Raw genomic sequence first — 20008 nt, 5'->3', positions numbered from 1 at the left:
GCAGGGGGAAATTATACTTCAACCTCACACAACGACTGGTAAGCTGCAAAATTACATATTTGTTGTTGTTGGGTTAACATACATTCTGTGTTCCATATTAACTCTGCTTTCATTGTTATAGGAGTCACAGCAATGTATAACAGAAAGACAGTAAGTATGCAGACACTAAATTGGGCCAGACAATAACATGTCATCTGACTATAGATCTCAGGTTTGTATCTTTTTTATTTAATTACCTCTAATAGTAATTAACAATAAAATAAGAATATAAAATATAGAAACAACTGGGCTAATTTACTGAAGGAGTTGAGAATTTCACATAAAAATGGGTAATATTCACTTCAATTATCCAATCAACTAAATATTAAATAAGCAAAACAGGAGTTTTCTTTTCACATGTTAGATAACTGAAGCCAATATACATGCAATTTATTGTGTAAAGATTCTCCACTGCTTTAGTAAATCAGCCTCAACGTTTTTAAAATCTTAACACACACTGAGAAGTTTTACATTAAAGCGGAGTTACACTCAAAAAAATTTAACTTTACAAAAATGCTCAGCATTCTCCCTCTCCCTCAGCACCAACATTAGGAAAAAAAATATTTTTTACCCCCTCTAAGGGCCCTTTTACACTGGGGCGGGGGTAAAGCGCCACTATTGTAAGCGGCGCTTTACTGTCCGTATTCGGCCGCTAGCGGGGCGGTTTTACCCCCGCTAGTGGCCAAGAAAGGGTTAAAAACCACCGCAAAGTGCCTCTGCAGAGGCGCTTTGCCGGCGGTATAGCCGCGTTGTCCCATTGATTTCAATGGGCAGGAGCGGTATACACTCCGCTCCTTCACCGCTTTGAAGATGCTGCTAGCAGGACTTTTTTCCCGTCCTGCTAGTGCAGTGTGAAAGCGGAGACAAAGCAGCAGCACTTTCAGGTCGGTTTTCAGGTGCTATTATTAGCGCAATAGCGCCTGAAAACCGCCCCAGTGTGAAAGGGCCCTAACTGCTGTTGATATGGGGTCCCTTCTATTCTGCCACTTCCAGTCCACGGCGATTGAGGTCATTTCCCCCTGAGGCCTGTGCTCCTGGGAGATGTATGTCATCCTTTCCTAGGAGTCGGTGGGCAGTGCTGAGGGCTAGCATCGCATTCGAAGATTTTTCCCTGCACCCTGTGTATATGGCGCACGCGCGAGATTGGGAGGTGCATGCTGGGGTATCCAGCATCACCATATTCCAGAAGAGACTGCTAGTGGGCTTCAGATGGAAGCGTTCTACACAGCAGAAATCAAAAGTAATGTATAAAAACGGGAATTGAGCGGCAATTGTATTAATAACCTTGTTTAATAGTGTTTAAATAGTTAGAGAGAACAGATTACATTTTTAAAAAAATCTGTGTGGAACTCCACTTTAAGGCGTATGGCAGGTGCAAAAACATATCAAAACAACCATTTTGTTGTTTTTTTTTTTTGTTTTGTTTTAAGTGTACAACTTTACATAACATTTTAAAACATTTAGCAATTTTGGATGAGGGGAGGTGCTAATGGAGACAGGAGGTCGGACAATGTGGAGGAATTGCCATCTGTTGTTCATCCTTGGAAATCGATTAGCACATTGGCCAAATATCACAATAACCCTAAATTTCTTCTAATCTGTAGACACAAGGGAGCGGCTGTAAACATGAAAAGACAACCCCATATCTGAGCTGCCACCACTCAGATATTACAGGCTTGAGGGAAATCTTGTTTTTGATGATCCAGTCAGAACACTGGGTGCACCCATGATATCCCATTTATAAGCATACTAGAGTTTCCAAAAAGAAATCTCCACTCTACTTGTATACTTATCTGCTGTGGGTCACCAACGAAAACATTATCTCAGCGAAAAAGGATGACCTTTTTGTAAGTCATGCAGTTTTCACATGGACAAAACAAGGAATGTCATGGTAGTAAATAACTGACTAAATGTTGTAAATCATCATATTACACGTTACCCTTGGACTGTAAATGCTAAAGTTATAAAGCTTTGGTTGCAATATATTTGGAGATCTAGCACCGTTCTGAGTGTAATTAGGTCTTTCTTTATACATTTCTGTTTCCTCACTCATTGACTCAATGTAGTCATAAAATGTATATTGTCTTAACATAAATGAAAGCAGATAGCAATGACACATTTCAAACTAGAGTGCTTACATAATAAAATGCACTAGCTTTATAACTGATTTTCAGGAATTCACAATGACAGAGCCAAAAAGTTGCACTCACCAAAGAACACCAAGCCTTTTATCAGCTGCGGTAGCATCTGGAGCAGAATAACTCTTCAGTTTCATAGTATACCTGAAACATTAATTACATGTGTTAAAGATACTCGCTCTTTATAAGGATTTCTATTAATCTATGAGTTCTTGTCTATAATAATGTTTTATATATCAATTAATAACCTTTGCTACAAGTACAAAACCAATAACAATGAAAACCAGGCTAGCTTTATGCTTTTATAATAGCTTGAATTGATCTCTCTATTAAAATATATACATATATACAGAGGATGTGCCATTTTACAAAACTGTAAACCAGTGGTGGTGCGCCCATAAGGGTGCACGGGTGCCGTCCCCTCTCTCCAGCCACCCCCTCTATCACCGATAGATTTATGCATTACATGAATCTATCCACAGCCACCGCTGCCATCCCCTATTCAGGCGGCCTGAATTACAGCAGCAGGGGGGGGTGTTTTTGAAGCACCCGATTAGAGCCATAGGCTCCAATAGGCGTCATAAAAGGTGACCTTGGCGCTAGTAGTTCATCCAGCTGTTAAAAAAGTGAATATTCATTTGGTTTTCTAACATTGAACCGCCTCTCCGTCAAACAGGTGTTTGGGTCTGTTACCTGTCACCTGATTGGTTGAAACGACAGGCACTGTGATTGGATGCCTACCAGACATCCAATCATAGGAGAGGACGGGAGAAGACATTAAGGACATGGAGGAGACCGCCGGCCGCTGTCACCCGCTGCCCCACCGAGACAGGGTAAGTGGCGGGCAGGGAACAGTGGCTGTGTGTGATGGGCACAGCGAGGCTGCAATTGATGGGCATTGATTGATTTTTTTTATTCAGAACTGTTCAGTTTGTTTGCGCCCCCCCCCCCCAAAAAAAAAATTTTGAGCACCAGCCGCCACTGCTGTAAACATGGCTGGATTAGATAATGAACTATTATACAACAAAATACATGTAGAGTCTATAAATTCATAAAATGAAATAACCTGATCATTGTGTGCCTGTGCATAGAATGCTTCAGTTAAGATGAAAGGGTAAAAAAAAAAATGTTTGTCACCTAAAAGGTCTCAAAAACTGTTCTCATTTTGCACATCATTATACGTACTTAATGAGTTCCACGGTTTCTGAATACATAGGAAATGGAGATTTTGCTTCTTGGACACTCTTCTCCAGTGCATTCCCACATTCAATAAAAGAGACCACTGCATCCAGGTAGTATACCGCTTTTTCAAATCTATCCGACTAGAGAGAGGAAAAAAAAAAAGTTTAGACTTAGGAAATGTACAGATATTATTTATTTTCGTTCATACCAATTTGTCATATGTACAAAAATACACCACACTCCCACGTTTCTTGCTCAAAGTAGAAGATGTTGTAGGTCAACCAAGGATAACTCATACTACAAACATGCCTCAGTTTTGTAGCAAAGCAGTACTGGGATAATTGTTATAAACAGAGATGGGTGGGACCTGTGTCCCTCAAGTGACCGCAAGAAACAAAAAAAACTATTTCCTTTCTTGTTTATTGCCAAAATAATTCTTTCACTTTTTTGGAGGAGATATCACGTGGAATTCTGAGCTTCTTCGAGGCTTTGAGATTCAAGATGTGGCGGATACCCCCTCTGAGTTTGGAAACCACAAACAGGCTGAAGTAAAACCCATGAAACTATCCTGCCACAGCACCTTCAAGCCAAGGAAGATTTGTCTGAGGATTTGGTTGACTTTGTGCTCCAGACCTTGCAGGGAGACTGGGAGTCCAGTTTGGAGGGCTTGTGCTTAGAGGTTGCAGGTGTGCTGTAAAGAAAAAGTAATTTCTTAACCTCCAAACATGTACGGGACCTGCCACCCAGCTGCCCCCTGTGGCCCGGCAGCACACCGCTTTGCTGTTTTCTTTCAGAGGGAGCCCGGAGAACATAGCTCAGTGGAGACCTACAACTTCCTTTGCTTGGCCGATGGGTGGTCAGGGAATCGGTTGTCACGTGACCAGGGGGAACAAGCGCTGCACACTCAAACTGAAGCCAGAAGACAAAGCCAAACGAAGCGGAGTGGGTAGTGTGTGCACAGGGAAAGGACAGCATCGATCAGTCACTGACTGATTTGGAGTTTAGTTGGTTGGTGGCACGTTTGCAGTGAAGAGGAAAGGGGGTCTGTGGGAGCTTTTGCGGATCGGCGGCCTGCCTACTGAATGAAGGTACACAATTCCTATAATGCTGAGTAGACATTCCTGCAGACTGGGGCTACATGTGTGGATTTGGTCCTCCTGTGCTGCCAGCCTGCATGGGGACTGTCTCTTTGCTGGATAGGGATATCTCTTTGTTGGATTTACATGGCAACGTCCCCTTTGCTGGATTACATGGCAACGTCCCCTTTGCTGGATTACATGGCAACGTCCCCTTTGCTGGATTACATGGCAACGTCCCCTTTGCTGGATTACATGGCAACGTCCCCTTTGCTGGATTACATGGCAACGTCCCCTTTGCTGGATTACATGGCAACGTCCCCTTTGCTGGATTACATGGGAACGTCCCCTTTGCTGGATTACATGGGAACGTCCCCTTTGCTGGATTACATGGGAACGTCCCCTTTGCTGGATTACATGGGAACGTCCCCTTTGCTGGATTACATGGGAACGTCCCCTTTGCTGGATTACATGGGAACGTCCCCTTTGCTGGATTACATGGGAACGTCCCCTTTGCTGGATTACATGGGAACGTCCCCTTTGCTGGATTACATGGGAACGTCCCCTTTGCTGGATTACATGGGAACGTCTCTTTGCTGGATTGGGCCATCTCTTAGCTGGCTTGGAATGAAATGGACATGTGAAAGAAGGAGTGGAGGGAATGAAATGTATGTAAAGGAAAGTAGGGTGAAAATGTTAAACCCCCCCCCCCCGTTTTTTTTTTTTACATGCCCACTGCATGTAAAGGAAGGAGAGGTAAAATGGGCGTGTGTTTTACAATTTTTACTCTACCTTCCTTTACATATCCATTTAATTCTGCCCACTCCTTCCTTAACATGGCTATTTAATCCCCCCTTGCCTCCCCAATGGAGTGCCATATACATATGTACAGTATTATATGAGCGTATAGTTATGTTCCTTATAAATGAACCACTTCAATACAGGACACTTTCACCCCCCTCCCCCCTTCCTGCCCAGGCCAATTTTCAGCGCAATCGCTGAATGATAGCACGGTCATGCAACACTGTACTCATCTGACATTGTTATTTTTTTGACACAAATAGAGCTTTTTTTTTATTGGCATTTAATCAATAAAATAAACAAAGACCGAAAATTAAGGGAAAAAAAAAAAAAAAGTGTTAGTTTTTGTTATAAAATTTCGCAAATAAATAATCTTTCTTCACAAATTCAGGCCAAAATGTATACTACTGCATTTCTTTGGTGAAAATAACCCAAATCAGTGTATATTATGGGAGCATTTGGTGGGATGGCCCGTGGGCAGGCCCTGGGGAATGTTGGTGGTCAGGCCCCACCCCCCGAGGGCCCAGGCCTTAAGCTGTGTAAGGGGCCCCAACAATCCTGATGGCTACCCTTGTGTCAAGATCAACCTCCGAATGACGTTTTGGAGCTAATACAGGATGGGGAGTCCTGCCAGCCAGAAAAGGGTTGTGGGTTTACTGGTTGGGTCCTTAAGACAGGTGCATCCTCCACATCCTTCGAAGGGGCAAACCACTTAACAAAATCCTCCTCAAACTGGCACAAGGACACTAGGTGTTTTCTGGAACAAACATCTTGCCCGGGTGTTTCCAATCTCTGTGGAGAGTGCACTGGGAAAGTCATTGCAGTCTTACAGTCTCTAAGCAAGACAGAAGAGGTAGAGGCAAACAAGCTGATTCCCTTAATTTTAATGTGGTTAGGAGTCAAATGGTCTCCTAATGGTTGATTTGGATGTAGAAAACTTCAACTCCCTGGAGGCAAGCTTGTACAGTTAAGACTTAAGTGAAACTAAGTCAGATTGACTATCGGCTGATGTTTTAAGGCCACGGCAGGTCAGACAATCTTTAGGGGAAGGCACAAATTGTGTGATTTGGGCCTCACAGTCATGCATGACTGTAGTAAATATTTCAAGAGAGCAGAGGACCCACCAGGACCTGACGGAGAGGGAGACTACTTCAAAAATGTCAAAGACTCTAGGATTGGATGGCAACACTATTCTTTTTTTTTTTTTTTTATTGATCTTTATTTAGTTTTTATATAAAAATGTTTTGACAAAACCACATATGTCTAATATTGAAAAGTAACATTACAATTTTCATCACAGCCATTTATATTTAATATGTATATTCCAGTTCAAGTTCGCCTCGGATCTAATTGGTTGTGGTAAAAAAAGTCACAAAGTGCTTTAGCTGGGAGTACCGCCACTCATTTACCTTTATAGCTTCACTTTTATGTCTTATTTCCTGCATAGATCTGATTTTTCCCTTTATCCGTTAAATTTATTAGTTGTATATCTCCGATCCAATTTTCAAAAAGTGCCCTTTTACCTGGTTAAAAAAAGTTGGTCTCTGATAATTCTATTATAGGTGAATTGTATTCCCATCTTTCTTGTCTGTGAAATAAATCCCAAACTTTGAAAACATTTCTAGTTAAATCATGTGTATTTATAGCTAATGTTCTGTATTTTGGTGGTATTATACATATATTCTTACTTAACAGTGTTTTACTTATTGTGTTTTCCAGCTGAACCCATCTTATTTCACTCTGTGTTAGTCCATGCCATCAATCGTGCTACTATTAATGTGTTATAATATCTTTTTATATAAAGGTGCTCTAACCCCCCCCCCCCCCGTGTTTCTTATCTCTACTCAGTATTGAAAACAATATCCTTGGCTTTTTCCCCTGCCATATACATCTTGATATGATTGTTTTGATATGATTGTCTTTAATGTCTGGAAGAAAGTCTGAGGAAGTGCTATTGGTATCGTCTGGAACTTGTACAATATTTTCAGGAGTATTACTATTTTTACCATGTTTGTGCTTCCCATCCATGACAGTGGATGTATTGCTATTTTCCTAATCTCTTCTTTGATCTCATTAAAAGTAGTGCAATATAGTTAGTTGGATACATTTTCCCTACCGAAGTTATTTTATTCCGAGATATTTTAATTCCTTTCCCCCCAAGTGAATGGGAATTCCCTCTGTAGTGTCAATTCCTCCTTTTTACTTAAACTTATGTTTAAAATTTACCAATTTTATTGGGTTTATTTTTTACATTGGAGAGTTCCCCGTATCTCATCAAATCTTTTAATTAATTTGGGAGTGTTGTTCTGGGGTTGGAAATATAAAACAGGATATCGTCCGCATATGCCGCGACCTTGTGTTCTTTTCCCTTCTTCACCCCACCCACATTTATGTTGTTCCGTACGATTACCAGCAATGATTCTAGCAATAGTACAAAGGGGCGGCAGTGGGCATCCTTGCCTTGTTCCATTGAACATTTCGAAGGGTGCCGATATATTTCCGTTTACCTTTACCGATGCAGTGGGATGGTTATATAAATTTTTGATCCATTTGGCCATTTTGGGTCCTATTCCCAGGTTTTCTATTGTATCCATCATAAATCTCCAGCCCATCCTGTCAAAAGCCTTTTCGGCATCTATTGACAGGCGTATAGCTGGGGACTTTCCGCTTTTCCCTTTCTGTAACAGTAATAAAGTTATTATACAGTTATCTTTACCTTCTCTTCCTGGTATGAACCCTGTCTGATCCGCGTGGATCCACTCCAGCATCAGCTTTTTTGAAATCTTGTCGCTAAGATTTTTGCGTATAATTTTGTGTCTGCGTTTAATAATGCTATTGGTCTGTAATTTGAGCATAATATATCTTTTCCCTCTTTAGGTATTACTGTTACAAATGCCATTAGTCACTCTCCCCTCATCCCCCCCCCCCCTACAAATGCCATTAGTCACTCTCCCCTCATCCCCCCCCCCCCCCATTTATTCAGGTATTCACTAATTTTTCAGATTAGTTGTATTTTAAATGTTTTGTAATATCTAATTGTAAATCCGTCTGGTCCAGGGCTCTTTCCTGTTGCTATTCTGATTTCTTCTTGTGTTATTGGGTCTTCCAACTCCTGTCATTTATCTACTGAGATTCTAGGCAGTTTTGCTTCTTTTAATTATTTCTGGTTTCCTTTTTTCCTCTGCTGCTCTGGTCTCCTTCCTCCTTACTTAATATAGGAAACTATAATAACTTTGAAAAACCTTCGCTATTACTGATGTTTTATACACATCTCTCCTTTCTTATTTTCTATATAATTTATTGACTTATTTTTTTTTTAACTTTTGCAAGATATTTTCCTGGTTTGTTTCCCCATTTGTATCTATCTTTTGCTACCTTGTTGAAGACTTTGTGTGTTTCTTATTCCATTAGGTCTTAAAGTTGATCTCTTTTCATTATTAATGTCCGTTGTACTGCAATACCGATTTTTTTATGTATCTGTGCCAACTCATGTATTTCTTTTATTACCCTTTCCATTTCTATTGCCTTTTCCTCTTCTTACACCTATAGATATCGACACGTTTCTAATATAGGCTTTATGTGCTTCCCATATTGTGGTTTTTGACACATCAGGGAACTCATTCTGCAAAAAGTATTGTTCTCGCTCATTCTTTATTTTATCTCCTATTTCTTTATGTTGTATTAGATCTTCATTTAGCCTCCATGTATTTGTCCTATTTTGTGTTTCCTTAAGTCTCAGCTTCACTATTACTGGGTCATGAATTAAGTGAACGGTTTCCAAAAGTCTGTGTTCTAGCAGTATATAATCTAACTTTGAGTACGTGTCGTACACGGGAGAGTGGAAAGAGTAATCTCGCACTCTCGGGTGTTAAGCCCTCCACACGTCCACCAGTTGGTATTGGTGTAGTTTTTTCTTGATCCCTCTTAGTTGGTAAGTACCAGTTCCCAGTGCAGGAGACGAACGATCCATTCGTGGGTCGATACAGAAATTAAAGTCTCCTGCCAAGATTATATTCCCTTTCTTAAAGTCCATTAATTTACCCAGAACCTCCTTGTAGGTTTTTATTGAGGCAATATACATTAGCAAATGTACATTCCATTCCTTGTAGATTTCCATTCAGGAATAGATACCGTCCCTCCGGGTCTACTTTCCCATCTTCCACTGTAAATCTGAGATCTCTAGCCAAGCCTATTGCTACCCCTTTTGCTCTTCTAATTGGGGAGTCTCCATAGTACCATGTTTGATAATGTTTTGAATATAATTTAACATTTGTATCTAATGCTATATGTGTCTCTTGTAAGAATAATATACCCGTGGAATATCTTTTCATTTCTCTTAATACCTTATACCTTTTTTGGGGTATTCAGCCCTCTTACTTTATATGTCAGACATTTTATAGTGGTCATTTAAATTCTCCATCTCCCCTCCCTTCTTCCCCCCTCCTTATAGCTCCATTTCCAATTATAGGGGAAGGGGTTTGAGGGGTTCTTCAAGCCAAAAAGGGCGTAAGAGAAAAGGGTTTCTGACACCCTATCTCCCCCACCTCTAATTCCACAACCCTCCCCCCTCCTCATGTTCTTGTTTTGTTTTAATTTTTGGACCCCCTACTGGTCTTGGAGCAAAGACATATACTCTCTAATGTGGGCCTCCTTGCCCAATTTGCTCCGTCTATTTCTGGGGTGGTGCTCTGGCTGTCACTCCCCCTATCCCGCCTCACAATCAGGGAGGAAGTGTCTGAGCTCTGCCGGGTGCCCAGGTTATCCATCCGTTAATTTCCATTTTCCTCTTATTTCACCCCAACCCTCCCACTCAGGTACAGGCTCCCCCCGCCAGTCTTTCTTCTACAGTTTTCGATTACAATATGCATTTTTTCCCCTTAGGGATCAATTGCCCATGATCTTCTTCCTGAGAGTTTTCCCCCTCTCTTCCACTTAGTTTCCATCCGGAGAGAACTGGTGTAGGGATTTTTAGTCTTTTACAAAATTCTTGTAGTTCTTCTGGAAATCTCAATTTGGCCGTGCGTCCTTTTCAGCCCATCAAGGAGGCTGGGAAGCTCCAATTGTACCGTATATCATGATTTTGCATCAGTTCCAGGAGGAGTTTTAACAGCCTCCTTCTTAATGTCTCGTATGATAAGTCCGGAAAAATCTGGAGCTTAGCACTTTCAGATTTTAGTGGCAGCTTCCCTCTTCTATTTCCACAAATTTGTTATGTTTTTTTCTTCATAATCTTACAATAGTATCACTTGGGGTCTCAGTTGGTATAGCTTTTGGTCTTCTGATCCTATGTACTCTTTCTATTCCTATTGTTTCTGCCTCTTCTCTACCCAAGAGTGGGTTAAATATTTTCCCCATCTTTTCCACTAAATCTTCACCATTTGTTGGTTCTGGTAGGTCGCGTACTCTCACGTTTTCTCTTCTGCTACGGTTTTATTGATCTTCCATTTTATATGTCAAATCTCTTTGTTCGATTTTTTGTTTTTTTCACTTCTCCTTTTAGATCTTTTATTATTTGTGTACAGCAATCCACTATCCTTTCTAGATCTTCAACATTTGTCAGAATATGGCCCAACTTGTTATGTATCGTTGCCATTTCAGTTTTTAGAGAGTTCTCAAGTGCTGCAAACATTGCCGCCATCTCTACATGTGTAGGTAATTGTGCATTCAGTGACTGGTTCTCTTTATGTCCTTTGTCCGACTCACTTTCTAGATCTTGCATTAATCTTTCTGATTAAGCGTGCTCGTGTCCGGTGAAATTCTGTTTTGTCCTCTTTTTTTTTTTTTTTTCTTTTAACTTCCATCTGTTTTGCCTGTGTCCCTTGTTGTTTTTCCATTATCGGTTTCTCAGACCCACTTTCCTGGGATGTGTACTTTATTGATCCTGGGCTTGAGCTTACTTTAGGAGACACTGCGGCTGCCCCTCCCCTTGCTGATCTCCCCTTTGTAACCGTAGTCTCTAGATTTATATTTGGTTTTACTTTAAAAATTTCTCATCCAAACAGTCCTTTTTACTTTGCTTCTGAGGTTTATTAAATATTTACATAGAGGGAAATTATGGAATGTCTTAACTTTAGCAGACTTTTAGCCGTTCAGTTAACAATGTTTTAGTCCAAATGGCAGTCTCTCCTGGTATATATTCTATACACTATACCCGTCTGTGTATAGAGTCTGCTCTGTTGAATCTGTGTATTTTTTATGGAGTATTTTGAATATATCCCAAGGGGGTGGGAGGGGGCTCAGTGAGGTGGCTGAAGCTCCGCCACTACATAGTAAGGATGGTTTCGCCTGGAGGCTCCTAGCAAGAGCTCTCTGGCTGCCCAATTCCTAGGCTCCTCTCCCTTCTCTGATTCTAAGCTGTATACATCAGCTGCATCAGTGGGCACTATGTAAGCAGCACCAGGACCATTAGAATAGTTTTAGCTGAGAGCGCCCAATGCAGCAGGACTGTGACTGTATCAAAGAGCAAAATTAGGTTACTTTTTTTCCCAGCAGACTGAAGAAATAATGTGCATCTTCCTAGTATGATTTAAAAAAAATTTTTTTTACCAGCTTCCAATCTCCCTGTAGGCAGCACATAACACAAATTCCTTTAGATTCCGTTAAGGCAAGCAAAGCTAAATGGCACACTAAGTTTGGGGCCTCTAGGAGCAATTGTGCCAATATGTTGCACATTATGGCACATTTAACGTGGTTGTAAACCACTGAAAGGAAAAATTAATAAACCATATCCTTTATATAATGTACTTCATCTGCATGTCACTTCTGACAGTTTTCTCCTACATCAGGCAATCCAAGGTTAGGGCCCATCCTCTAGCAAACAGCTTTTAAGTGACAGGCTCAGTTGTGCATTTTTCACAATTAGACTTTGTACAGGAGGAAATGTCCATTCAGTCAACTTCGGAATCAGATTACACTCAGCTCTTTGCAGAGTGTGACATCAGCTCCCTGCCCTCTGCCTCCTGAAAGCTGAAAAATAGCATCTGATCTGTGTAATTTGAAAGGCTCTGGAGTAGAGACTGCTGCAGATAAACAGGTACAGTTTATGTAGGGAGGATCTGCTTCATCACTAGGTCACGGAGGCCAAGCCTAGCCACTTCAGTGGAAATATAATTTTTTTTTTTTTTTTAATTTAATACCACGCTAACCTTGCAAAGTGCATTTCTCCAGTGACAGAATTGACACTCTTTCTCATTGATTTGTCACTTCCATTTTCTCCAGTGAACAAGTCTTTAGCTGTGCGGGATGACATAACTCCCATGCATGTGCACAGGTTACATGGTCTCAGCACAAAATCATACTCGCACTGTACCATCCAGCTGCGTATGAGCGGTTTAGTGTACAATTAGAAAGAAAAAATTGCTGAAAAGGCTTAGGAGAAAGACCCTACAGGTAAGAGAAACCTACAGAGAGTCTATGCTGTCATAAATAGGTTAACAGAGCAATATTTTAACAATCCAGCTATAAGTAAACAAGTAAAGCTTAGTGAACGTACCCTGTTAGAACATATATTGTCTTTGGGGAGTCTTACCAAAGCATCTGCATTGTGCTTCAGTTTCTTTGCCTCCTGCAGGTAATGATCAGCTGAATGGTTTCTAGAAAAAAACAAAAATATCATTGCTTATTTAAACTTGCAATACTGTATGTAATAATAAAATCAACAATCGTGAGACACTGGGAATGTAGCAATTACAGATATAACAGCATCAAATGGAAATAAGAAACCATGGGTATTTATTTTCTCTTGATATACAGAATACAAAATGCAGATGTCTCTGTATACAGTGTCCTCCAGGAAATTTTACTTATACAAAACGTGTTGACAAAATAATGGGTTACACTAAACACAAAGCTTTTGTGCTAAATAAACCCAAATACTGATCTATATCTTACCGGTCTTCAAATGAAAGCTTGGCCCTTCGAGACTTGTTGTCAATCGGTGGTATGAAGGCTACAGCAGCAGTATTATTTGATGTTTTTTCCTAACAAAAGTAAAATAAATAAATATATATATAATTGCACGATACAGTAATTAGTAAGCAAGGATTTTACATATTGTTTTACATAAAGATGTCGCTGCTGTTAGCGTCTCAGTACACTGCATGTTTAAGTCAAGTCAGTTAGCACCAGAGTGTCCCAGGACCTAATGTATCAATATGACAGATATGTTTTGAAACTTCAGGAGCTCAAATCAGACTCTAGTCTCCTTAAGAGCCCAGCAATTTTCATGCCTCACATTCAGTGATCAAAGTTAGCATACATGAGGTTCACATCCAGTCAGTAATCCCATCTAGGGACAATACCTGCAACACCTAAGCAAAACAACTGCCCACTGAATATGGTAAAACCTAGGGCTGCCCCGATACCACGTTTTTAAGACCGAGTACAAGTACCGATACTTTTTTTCAAGTACTCACCTATACGGATTACCGATACTTTTTTTTTTAATGTCACGTGACAGTGTTTTTTTTACAATTTTTTTTTGTTTTTTTTTTTAGGGAGGGAGGGGGTGGATGGTGTCTGTTTTTTATTTTAATTTTTATTATTTTTTACAATAATAGGATTTTTAAAAAAGCTTATCTGTAAAATCCTTTTCTTGGAGTACATCATAGGACACAGAGCCTCAAGTAATTACTTGGTGGGTTATGGGCCTACCTTCAGGTGTTGACACTGGTATAACCAATACAGGAAGTTGACTCCCCTATATAACCCCTCCTCCTTCCAGGAGTCCTCAGTTTTTGTAGCCAAGCAATATAAGCAATATACTCTCACCCCATAAAACAGAGGGGCGGGAGCTCTGTGTCCTATGATGTACTCCAAGAAAAGGATTTTACAGGTAAGCTGTTTTAAAAATCCTATTTTCTTTATCGTACATCATAGGACACAGAGCCTCAGTAATTACTTGGTGGGATGTCCCATAGCAATGCTACTTGAGGGGAGGGAGACACAACCCATAGGGCACCCCCAGACCTTGAGGAATTATACTGCTGCCTGCAGCACACTGCGCCCAAGGCGATATCCTCATTCCATCTTACATCTACTTGATAAAATTTTGTAAATGTATGCACTGAAGACCAAGTCACGGCCTTGCAGATCTGAGACATGGAGGCCTGGTGACGCACTGCCCAAGAAGCACCAACCGCTCTGGCAGAGTGCGCCTTAACTTGAAAAGGGGGAATCTTTCCCTTTAAATCATAAGTTTGAATTATAACCTGCCGAATCCACTTAGCCACAGTGGATTTTGACGCTGCCTATCCTTTTTTAGGACCCTCTGGCAGAATAAATTAGAAATCAGTCTTACGAATCTGAGCAGTTTTCTTTAAATAGATCTTCACTGCTCTCACCACATCAAGACAATGTAGTGACTTTTCTTCTTTGGAACATGGTTTTGGAAAAAACGATGTCAGGACAATATCTTCATTCAGATGAAAGCCTGAAACCACTTTTGGCAAAAAGCCTGGACGAGGGCGTAACACCACTCTGTCCTCATGAATAACCAACATGGTTTTGGAAAAAAACGGCAGGACAATATCTTGGTTCAGGTGGAAACCTGAGACCACTTTTGGTAAAAAACCTGGACGAGGGCCCAACACCACTCTGTCCTCATGAATAACCAAATATGGCTCTTCACAGGAAAGAGCAGCCAATTCTGAAACCCTCCTTGCTGAGGATATAGCAACCAAAAATATCAGCTTCCTAGTCAGAAGGACTAAGGGAACATGCTGTAATGGTTCGAATGGCGGTTTTTGTAACACTGACAAAACTAAATTCAAGTCCCAAGGGCTTAAGGTTGAATTAACTGGCGGATTAATCCGCATCACTCCTCGCATGAAACCCCGGACTAAAGAATGCGTAGCAAGTGGTCTTTGAAATAAAATTGATAAGGCTGAGACTTGGCCCTTAATAGTACTCAGGGCCAACTTCATCTCTACGCCTACTTGTAGAAAGGCAAGAATTCTGCCTATAATATATCTCCGAGGGTGCCAACCCTTGGATTCACACCAGGAAACATAAGCTTTCCAGACTATATAATATATAGCTCTAGAAGCTGGCTTCCTAGCATTAAAGTAGAAATAACTGCCCTGGAAAGCCCACGTCTTTTCAGAATGTGGGTCTCAATAGCCAGGCCGTTAAATTTAGCATTCGTAAAGTAGGATGGAATATCGGCCCCTGTGAGAGCAGGTCTGGCCTTAGTGGAAGGGACCACAGATCCTCCACTGCCATCTTTACGACCTCTGCATACCATGACCTTCTGGGCCATGCTGGTGCTGCCAGAATTACCGGTTTTCTTTCCAGCTTGATCCTGTAAAGAAGTCAAGGCAGCAACTGAATAGGGGGAAATGCATAGATCAGTAAAAGCTGATCCCACAGTATCAACGCATCTGTTCTGCATGCGAATGGATCCTCTGTTGTGGACACAAAGTTGACTAACTTTATGTTGCACTGGATGCTAGAAGATCTACATCCGGAGTCCCCCATCCTTGACAAACAGCCCGAAACATGTCGGGGTGAATAGACCATTCCCCTGGGAATAATCTGCTGGCGGCACATGTAGTGCGCGTGCCAATTCTCTATTCCCGGAATGAAGACTGACAGACAATGGGCATGGAATATTTCTTTCTGCCCAAGTTAGAATATGGTTCACTTCTCTCTGCACTGAGAGATACTTGGTGCCCCTTTTGGTGATTGATATAGGCCACAGCCGTGGCATTGACGGATTGGATCCTGTCGGGACAATCCCTTAACCTGGAAGTCCAGGCTTTTAGAGCCAGATGCACTGCCCGAATCTCTAGGATGTTGATGGGCAAGGCTCTTTCGGTTCTTGAACACTGTCCTTGGACAGTTGTCTTCTCTGTCATTACCACTTTCCAGATAAGTGGTCTGAAGGATTTACCCTTTAGGACATTCTTTAGTAACCACCAATTGAGGCTTTGGGACACCCTTGGGGACAGCCGCATTGGCAAGTCCAAAGCTTGAACAGTTTTGTTCCAAGAAAATAGAATACTGTTTTGCAACAGTCTCGAATGGAACTGGGCAAAGGGAACTGCTTCGAATGAAGCCACCATCCTTTCTAACAACCTCATGCAAAGGTGAATGGAGGGACCTCCTTTTGACCTGACCATCCGCACCAACTCTTTTATAGAGTGGTGGTGTTTTTTTTTTTTCTCTGGGCAAGAAGACCCTTTTTCTGGGCTGTATCTATGATCAGACCCAAATACTGCAGCCCTTTTTTAGCTATTTTAATGGAGACTTTACTAGGTTGAGAATGCAACCCAGACCTTTCCAGGTAACTGGTTGTAATGTGTACACCTTACTCCGAACAGCGATTGGTCTATTAGCAATAGATCATCTAGGTATGCCAAGACTGTTTAAGCCCTGTGCCCTTGACCTGGCTACAGGTGAGGCTAGCACCTTTGTGAACACTCGAGGTGCTGTAGCTAGCCCGAAGAGCAAGGCTATAAATGAAATGCTGCTGTTCTACTTCGAACTGCAGAAACCTTTGGTGAGCGGGAAATATATTGACATGCAGATAGGCGCTAGAAGTTTTCCTCCTTGCAGGATAGAAACTACTGACTTGATCGACTCCATAGAAAGGAGCGGATCTTCAGGAACTGATTTAGATTCTTTTAGATCTAGAATGGATCTGTTGAATTGCTGCGTGGCTCTGTACATGTACAGGAAACGCATGAAAAAGGCAGTGAAGGTTCCAAGGAACCTAAGAAAAAACAGAACTATCAGCTGACTCTACTAGAGGTAGCTTGAAAGAGGCACAAAATATCTCTGTAAGAGGTTTGTACCAGCAATTTCTCAGATTGCGAGGCTGAAAAAAAGTTCAACTCTAGTTGTCTCCTCTGCAGAGGAGTACTCGGTTTGCCTTTCTTCCCGATTACCTGAGGGTAATCCTTCATCCTCTACCCACTGTTCCCTTGATAAGGGATCTCAGGTGGGGATGGGGATCTAACACGCTTCCCATCCTTGGATAGTGGATGCGATTAAAGTCGCTAATTTTCCTTCTAGGCCCTGCAGGGCGGAGGAAAAACGCATCTTTAATCATGTATACAGGGGCTAAATATTTTCTCCTCTTAGGCTCAGTTTCCACTATTGCAACCCCAAAGTTGCGTGATTTTACGGTGATCCCTTGCTGCCGAGAATACGTCGGGGCGCGATTCTGATGCGACAGGAAACGATGCCTGTGTATTCTAGAGGTTTATGGACCTCAAGTCGCATCAAAGTGGTACCAAAGTAGTGCGGGGACTGCCTTGAAGTCGCACAGATCTGAACAGTATTACTTGGAATTCATGCCCTAGAGTCTGACGGTGGAGGCCGTCACCGCTGCCTAGAGGCAGCTGCCCCTGCGCAGGGGAAAGAATCTGTTTAAGTGACTTGTCCAAAGTCACAAGGAGCCAAAGTGAGGATGAGGTCCCACGTCTTTCAGGAAGCCTCCTTGTGACCTTGGACTCCTTCACTAGTGAGTGACTCCTTCACTAGTGAACGCCGACATGTGGATCTGAACCCATGTCTGTCAGGAAGTTTCCCATGGCTGCACTGGCCGTCAGAGTACTTAACCTGTGAGCTGTTGTGGCTTCACTTTAAATAAAAGGACATTTAAACCTTCTACTGGACAAAAGAGCTTTACTGCTGGAAATAATTTGGATGTATTTCACCAAACCTTCCTCAATGAAAAGGGAAACTAGTCAGACTTTTATGGCATCTATGGCGAAACATAGCGCCACTGGAAGGAGGATTTTAATAAAAAAATTCCAACTCCTTATCTGTTGGATGCTTAAGCAATTATGCATCTTGATGCTGGAAATCGCAGCGTCTACTGCTGGTACTTTCCAACCTTTGTGAATTTTTCCTCCATGATAGAGAACTGAGAAACTCTCTGGAGAGAAAAAAATGCTTATCCAGATGATCCCATTCAGCATAAATAAGTGCTGTAAAAAGTTTTTTTTTTTTTTTTTTTTTTAAAAAAACAAAGAAGGGACCTGGACTTTCAGCTTACTCTATTAGGAGTAGTATCAAAAGTGGAATGAACCATCTCTGTAAGAGTTTGTACCATCTGTCAGATTGTGAGATTGCATAAGGTTCATCAACTGTTGTTTCCTCCACAGAGGAAAATTTGGCTTGTTTTCCCCCGTGATCACCTGAGGATAACACCTCATCCTGTGCCCACTGTTCCCTTGGAAAAAGGGGGTTTGAGGTGGGGGAGGGGGATCTAGCATGCTTCCTATCCTCTTGGATGGAGAATGCGATTAAAGCTGCTAATCTTCCTTCTAAGCCCAACAGGGCAGAGGAGAATGCATCTTCAGTCACATACACAGGGGCTGAAGTGTGAAAAGCAGTTGCACCACCAATTGCTTCCAATGACTCACCCTGGCTTGCCATGTCAGGTATCTCCGGAGAGGATGACCGTGTGGAGGCATGACTTGAGTTCCCAGCGCCTGGGGGTGGAATCCTTGGTACCTTTGTGGTACACTGGAAATCAAATGTGCTAAGCACAACAGCAGAGCACTTTAACAATTATGGTATTTGCTGAACAATAGTTTTAGCAAAAGAAAACAATGTCACCATAAGGATCAACCTTTGATACTGAGTACCATAATATTTCCTGTGCTGGAAATGCCTGTTTACACACCTTTACATGCCCAGCGCTCCTGTGTCTTTTAGTGTGACAGACTTCTGTCTTCACCATATGAACTGAGAGCGTCTGTGTTAAGCCTCAGGTGAGAATCTGATTACACATAAGTGTCAGCTGTTACCACACCTCTCCAGGAGGAGAGGGGAGGGGGAGGGGAATTTTTATCAGCAGTGTTTGTTAAGCTCCTAGTTTTAAAGGAAGACTTCACTTTATACAAAAAAATGCAAATGGCTGGTTTTGTATGTTCATAAACTACTGCTGTAACCCCTTTAGATCCCTCAGAAGAGGAACACCATCTGTTCAACTAAGAACTCCCCTCTGGCTGCAGGGACCACACACGCTGCTATAGCCAGACACAGAGCTGCTGAAAAAGGCATCTTATTAGGCAAGTGTAATATACTCCCTCTAGAGGAGACATTTTAAGGCATACAGTTATACATTTTATATATATATATATATATATATATATATATATATATATATATGTATTTATAGGAGAAAAAGGCATAGGTGGACTTTTTACAGTTCCTAGGCTTCTCCCCTTACCTTATCCTCGCTGCAGGATACTGCTGATTTAACAGACATATCCAACCTTCACCCATCACGGCGGGCAGCGTAGTTAAACCTTCAAAGACTGGGGCCCTTTTTTAAAGGGGTTCCGCTCCTTTGGACCTGTATAGCACCCCTCAGGAACAACTTTAGGTAATATGAAAAACCAAAAAGAGTCCTGGTTCCTAGGGCCCAGCTCTCAAAGAGAAGCTTACAGGCAAAACCTTGTTCTTCAATGACCCCTGAAATCTCCCCCTTGAGACAGAGACCGAGGATAGAGATTCCCCAGTTCCTTTCTCTGCAGCCTCAGCTGCACTGAAAATTAATGGAGAGAAGACAGCGGCTCCTCTCCATTCATAAACTGAGACATTATAATCACAGGAGGTTACAATGTTTCAGTTATGTGAATGGACAGAGTCAGCTGACTCTGTCCATACACAAAGGAAGGAGGAGGACATGAAGAGAGACAGCACAACGGAGGGGGACACAGAGGAAAACTGGAGGGGGGCAGCATCAGAAAGGAGGGGGACACGGAGGAAGAAAGGAAGGGGACAGCAGAACGGAGGGGGACAACAGCAGAACGG

At 41.8% G+C, this 20008-nt stretch overlaps 1 protein-coding gene across 3 annotated transcripts in view; it reads right to left on the bottom strand.

Annotated features, from left to right (window-relative positions):
• Window positions 1-20008, bottom strand: part of AFF4 (ALF transcription elongation factor 4) — a 235251-nt gene that overhangs the window by 27116 nt on the left and 188127 nt on the right. For 2 of the 3 annotated variants that reach the window (XM_073620659.1, XM_073620657.1), the window contains 4 exons: window positions 13127-13215; window positions 12729-12828; window positions 3363-3499; window positions 2250-2321 (listed from right to left, as the gene is read on the bottom strand). In XM_073620659.1, the coding sequence (XP_073476760.1) occupies window positions 2250-2321; window positions 3363-3499; window positions 12729-12828; window positions 13127-13215 (398 nt within the window). The remainder of the gene's footprint in view (window positions 1-2249; window positions 2322-3362; window positions 3500-12728; window positions 12829-13126; window positions 13216-20008) is intronic. The other variant, XM_073620658.1, reaches the window with a different exon arrangement.

This window comes from Aquarana catesbeiana, linkage group LG03 (assembly GCF_042186555.1).
Source record: "Aquarana catesbeiana isolate 2022-GZ linkage group LG03, ASM4218655v1, whole genome shotgun sequence".
In the NCBI taxonomy this organism is placed as follows: Eukaryota; Metazoa; Chordata; class Amphibia; order Anura; family Ranidae; genus Aquarana; species Aquarana catesbeiana.
Note: the sequence above shows the minus strand (reverse complement) of the source record. Positions and strands in the feature narration are given on the sequence as shown.